The 6,372-nt window shown below is 39.5% G+C and overlaps 1 protein-coding gene and 1 long non-coding RNA gene across 2 annotated transcripts in view; both read right to left on the bottom strand.

Annotated features, from left to right (window-relative positions):
• Positions 1–350: 350 nt before the first annotated feature.
• On the bottom strand, positions 351–2,110 carry LOC124120956. Its single transcript, XR_006858939.2, has 2 exons — positions 783–2,110; positions 351–496 (listed from the first exon to the last, which is right to left on the bottom strand). It is a non-coding gene; the product is annotated as an uncharacterized LOC124120956 (long non-coding RNA).
• Positions 2,111–5,009: 2,899 nt separating this feature from the next.
• LOC124120959 (protein ABHD18-like) overlaps positions 5,010–6,372 on the bottom strand; it is a 30,492-nt gene continuing 29,129 nt past the window's right edge. The window contains exon 12 of the mRNA XM_046483889.2: positions 5,010–6,218. Coding sequence (XP_046339845.2) covers positions 6,167–6,218 — 52 coding nt within the window. The 3' untranslated portion in view covers positions 5,010–6,166. The remainder of the gene's footprint in view (positions 6,219–6,372) is intronic.

Raw genomic sequence — 6,372 nt, 5'->3', positions numbered from 1 at the left:
TTTAATATTCATATCAATGTCAAATAACTATCTTAGTTCATGAAAATATATTTTGATGAATGCCAAGGATAGTCTAATTTGTTGTAGTTCTTTGATATGTTATGTAGCAGATAACGAGTCAGTCCATTCCCACACAGTCAACAGCCCCTTGTAGTGGACCATAACTAGTGCCAGCTTAAGCTGCAGTTCTCATGTACTGTAGTTCTCAAGGGAGAACCCCTTGACAATCATAAAAAAATTTAAAATACTTGGACATGACTTGACAAGACAACATGCACAGCAAGCACATACAGCACATTCAACTTGAATAATTCAGGCACATAATGGCACAAAAACAACAAACAGATGGATCTTGCTAAAAATGTTTATTCTGGCACACAAATCCTTCCACACGACAAACTGATGACACACTACTGACACACATCACACAGCGCTGCAGTCAGTCAACCAGCGTCAGGCACACACATACTGGGTGGCCAGCGTACACCACTAATACCTGCGGTCTACACCACTGATACCTGTAGTTAACTCCACAAATACCTGTGGTTTACTCCACGAATACCTGTGGTTTACACCACTGATACCTGTGGTTTACTCCACGAATACCTGTGGTTTACTCCACGAATACCTGGGGTGTACTCCACGAATACCTGTGGTTTACTCCACGAATACCTGTGGTTTACTCCACGAATACCTGTGGTTTACTCCACGAATACCTGTGGTTTACTCCACAAATACCTGTGGTTTACTCCACGAATACCTGTGGTTTACTCCACGAATACCTGCGGTCTACACCACTGATACCTGTAGTTAACTCCACAAATACCTGTGGTTTACTCCACGAATACCTGCGGTTTACTCCACGAATACCTGTGGTTTACATCATGAATACCTGTAGTTTACTCCACGAATACCTGCGGTCTACACCACTGATACCTGTAGTTAACTCCACAAATACCTGTGGTTTACTCCACGAATACCTGCGGTTTACATCATGAATACCTGTAGTTTACTCCACAAATACCTGTGGTTTACTCCACGAATACCTGTAGTTTACTCCACGAATACCTGTGGTTTACTCCACGAGTACCTGTGGTGTACTCCACGAATACCTGTAGTTTACTCCACAAATACCTGTAGTTTACTCCACGAATACCTGTAGTTTACTCCACAAATACCTGTGGTTTACTCCACGAGTACCTGTGGTGTACTCCACGAATACCTGCGGACTACACCACGAATACCTGGGGTGTACTCCATGAATACCTGTGGTTTACTCCACGAATACCTGTGGTTTACTCTACTGATACCTGTGGTATACCATCTCTTTACGGTAGGTCTTAGCATAAATAATAGCAATGATTTATCGTGCCCTGCTTTCAACAAACTCAATACATAAGCAGGTTACCATGCTGTCATATCTAAGCCATAAAAGTCATTAAGAGTGATTAATCATCCATTATGAAGCCATATCAGCTGTTGCAGCAAAAACTTGTCTCACGACAAACATTATCAACTTAATGGCCCAACTAACTGATGTTAATGTTATTAAAACAATGTGGTCTTGAAAGTGTCACGGAGTGGTACTGCAGCTACTTAATAGCCCAACTAACTGATGTTAATGTTATTAAAACAATGTGGTCTGGAGAGTGTTACGGACTGGTAATGCAGCTACTGGTTGACACACAAGTTAATGACCAGCGCAGAAGTTGCAAATTTGACAATACGCCACGCCCTGATATTGTCAGTTGATGTGACAGCGCATGTAGACTGTAAATGAACGAGGTTGTTGCATCACACAGTGACACTAACATCACTGGCGTACACGTCGAGCTGCCGATTCATTTTCAAACAGCACGCCTATGAAATACTGGACTGTTCAACGCATTTATATTCTGAGGGGTCAACTGTGAGATCTGTGATTTTTTATCTGTGTCTACCAAAAGGTGAAAGGAGAAAACAAATACCTTATTTGATCCAATAAGTGCCCTGCTCTAATAAGCGCCCACAGAGATATTTGCTAATATATTGGCTAGTGAACAATCCCAATTAGCACCCCTCCCGGTTGATCAATGTACACAAGACTTATTTATTTGTGTATAATATGCACTCATGTGTTATATGCACCCCTAATTATGGACAATTAAATTCTGGAAAGATATATCTGTCGTGTATAAACATTTCAGGCTGTTAGCATAAACCACAAAGTTTCCAATCTTTCAACTCTGTTTTTTTTTCACCAAAAAAATATTCAAATAAGAGCCCCCATTTCAAATATTTGAAAGCGCCCTGGGCGCTTATTACGTTGAATACTGTAGTTCTGTGCCACTATTCCTGGCATTAAAACATTGCTGGATCATGTACATGACTCTCTAAACTGGACCTCATTCCACAAGCGACTGTAGTGCGACTGTAGTAAGTCCATGTTAAATGTCCATGTCTCAGCACCAAGATCACTTTGTGGAGAAGGCACCTGATAATTAGCCCATTTTCTTTCAAATTTTCTGAGAAACAATCATTTTTCCTTTTCAACCTGACAAAGTGATATTCGGACTACAACATGTTATGACGAACAGTGCCAGCTGTTTGTTGTCCTGAGATCACAATGACATAACATGATCAGAAGCCAACACAGTAAAACTGCTGAGGTATGCAGTTCTGTGTCAGCCATGATGGGTATATGTTCACACATGCAAACACTCTAAAAAACAACCTTCAAAAGACTGATTATCACAGACAAGGACTGGCTCATCTCCTAACACACTACATGGTCCATGCAGGCCATGTACATCAAACAATACTGACCAGACAAATAAGTTACCATGTAGCACTACAACCGTCGTGTATATACAAATGCCGCTAAAATTCCATATGATAAACTGAATATTCCATGCAAGACAAAAACTGCAATTCATGCCTTTGATTCTCTTATTGGCAGATAAAGTTTGGCAAAGTTAATAAGTACAAAGGCACAAAAAAACCTCTGATTGTCAAAAGCACATATTCGTTATACCCTGATCAGGAGTGAGCAGCTCTAAAAGAGCAGCAACTGATAGGGGATTGTCAGATCAAGGGTCATAATCGTTTTTCTGACTTGAACTAATGACCAACAGGTTCTGGCTGTAGGGGGTGGCATATTTAGGGCTGAGACTACTTATAACACTCAGAATAACGTTATCATCCTCATGGAGTGTATTGCAGATTGAAGGGTGGACAGTAAGTTACAAAGTCTGCAACAACAGTCAAACCTTGTGTTGACCTGGAAAAATGTTTGAGTTATCTGAGGTTCGGACAACCAAATTATAGAATCATGAACATAATATTAATTTGTTTGACTCAATTCTCGATTTTCTCACCACATACCGGTACCCATGCAAGAACACTTCAGTATCTTGGTGCTGATGTGTGCACAGTAATCAGCTTGCCCCGTTGATGTAAGGTGTGCTTATTAATTGGGCTCCATTGGATGTTGTCCTCAGTTATTTAGAAAGCATCCTGCCTTTGATGTAGTTGCGGCAATTGTACCGAGATCAGTTAGTCATGTGTGAAGTTAGCTGAATGCTTGGCGAGTGTGGGTGAGGGGGCATTATGATTTTATTTTGATCTGTTTGAGTCATCAGGGAACTTTTTTGGTTCATTTGGATACATTAGACTCCCTATTGAGTCCGAAACGACTGGGAATTTGACACATCTAGTTGGACAGAACAGAGTATTAATGATGCTAAATATAGAAGATATTTGAAGGGAGCGGAAGGTGACTTCGAGACAACCGGGTTTGACTGTATATTTCACAAGGTTCGACTGTACATTTCACAAAGAATATATTCAGACAGTGCTAAATATGCCGTGTTGTGCATGTTGGGATTTCATGAAAATGTAATGACAATCATAAAATGTGCACCTGAAAATACGTTTGGTCCGGCATGTGATTCAAAACTTGTCTTCCCAGCATGCATCACGCTGAGCTGTCCTGGCAAAGGAAGCAGCCATTGAAGGAGAATAAATGTGATAAACATAGAAGACAGCAATGATAATACTTGTCAGTATTGTACTAAGTACACAGGTTCAATACTGTAAAGATGTCATGATCAACACAAGCCACTAAGGCCCCATCCCACAAAGCACACACAGTATTATGACTAGCATTATGTGACATGAACTTTATCCAAGAGCTGTGTCAGTTGCTCTAGCATTTGAAAACATGCTCCCCTGAAAATAACACACACACAGCACAGGGGCCCCAAACAAAGTGATTGTAGAGCTACAACCATAGTAACGCCAGTACTTTAACAGAGACATACAACAGTCGTAGCGCTAAGACCATTTTGTGAATCAGGCCACATTTGTTTTGTAATTCATGAAGTTTTTGTGGCAAGCATTTTAGCTTTGTGAGGTTGACATAAACATGAGTATAAATATTTGTTTGGCATTTGGTCGGTCAGTTTCAAGGGAGAAAAACAAGTTAAATGTTTATCATTAATGATCAAATGTCAACCAATTTACTTCAAGCAGAGAAGGTTTTGATCTCTCTACTTGGTGTTTGCAGTGGCCAGAGACTATATTTTAAGAATTTGATCAATTATTATTTCAAGATAGAGGCTTCTGTCTCCCTTCAGTCTCATATTTAAACCAAAACCATATAAAAAGTGTTGTTTTAACCATATCTATAGTCGTTCAGTAAAGATGCAGTCTGTGCCAAAAACTCTACACGTGGGATTTACTCTCAACATGTATTTGGACAGCTGTAAGCTTTACTTGAACAAAAGAAGCTTATAGTGGCAATGGCTTCACCAAGTAGCTGAGAGACATACTGAAGTTCACTGTACAGCTACAATGTCTTGAACAATCAATGCATCAACCATGTTTAGTTTGGTCCTAGACGAATTATTTACAAGGTTCAATACCTTACAGACATATTTGTATTGATATTTCAAGTTATTGTGTCCAGTGTTGCATGACCGACCAATATAAACCAGATTCAGTATTTTTGCTGAAAATTCAGAATACAACCTTGCCCTAGACTATCAGAAAACATACTTGATACTGCCATTTTGTGTTTCAAGATGTTTTAGAACAAGTTTAGTACACATTTTGACCACTGATACACTGGTACATAAACTATCAGACCTTCTACTCTGCTATGATACCTCTGTGTGCAGAGCTGACATACCCTCACTGCAGTCAGTGTTAGAAACTGGCACTAGTCCAGTAGTCCTTGCCAAACTGCCCAATAGTTAAGGACCATAATTTTATTATTATAAGAACAAGTGGACAAAAAATGTTAGTTTCTACTTCTGTACAGATGAACCTACCGATACTGCCTGTCAATATGAAGGATGTGTTGTTTTTCAGCTAATTGAATGTCAGCTTTCTAAAACCATTCAGCTAAATTTCCTTACCACCTTGATACATTTTTTGGATCTATCAAAAGAAAATCAATACAGAACACACATATTCCCTCTTAGACTACCGCTTCGTCTCTGGAAATATAGGACTTTAAAAGGGACAGATAACTCAATTTACATTGAAAAGGAGCCCAATGAAATGGAAGTTTCAGAACTTGAGGAAAATCTAGCCTTGCTTCATTTAGGACTTTTGAACGACAGAAACCGCTCCGTGGAAGGGAAATAATATGGTTCAGAGACTGTGAGACAGTCTAATTCCCTTGATTTGACCATGTGTATAAAATACCCACAACACATACTGTACTGTACGGCCTCTAAAACATTCATTACTTTCCATTTGGAACTCATATTTGTATGTTTATTTACAACATACAGAAAAATGATATGCTGCACCAAATGTCTTGCTCACTTGGAAAATTTAGCAATCTGGATGCTGATTGGCAGATGAGAAATTTCACTTGATGCAAACTCTTATGAAAGTTTGTCAAACCTTTAGGCAGGAAGAGGTACTATATCAGAGTAGGGATCTGATTATATTTAGATTGACCCCTAATTCACAGGTCTGACGATGTCAGGGACATGAAATGTCCCGCTTCTATGTACAATGTATATGTTTTCCTGATTACTATGTGACTGTGACCAATAAAGTCATAAAATGTTCAGTAAAACCCAGCTGTCGGAACTATCCTGCGAGGTAGACAATCAACACACATACACTCTCACACATGTGTCCGGTGACTGTCAGCTAGACACACACGTCGTTAACTGTAGTATTTGGCTATCTGGCGGTTAAATCCATCAATTATTGCTTTCCTGAAAAAAGAAGAAGAAAAGACATGACAGAACAAGTTACCTCATTCAATGACTAACAGCGAATGCAGTCTGCATTTCAGAAAGTGATATTACTGCCTTCCTGTAGCAGGCTGTGGTGTAATCAAGTCTTACAGTACAGACAAACAAGGGTTTC

This window comes from Haliotis rufescens, unplaced genomic scaffold (genome assembly GCF_023055435.1).
Source record: "Haliotis rufescens isolate VD_foot unplaced genomic scaffold, xgHalRufe1.0.p SCAF_50, whole genome shotgun sequence".
NCBI classification, from domain to species: Eukaryota; Metazoa; Mollusca; class Gastropoda; order Lepetellida; family Haliotidae; genus Haliotis; species Haliotis rufescens.
Note: the sequence above shows the minus strand (reverse complement) of the source record. Positions and strands in the feature narration are given on the sequence as shown.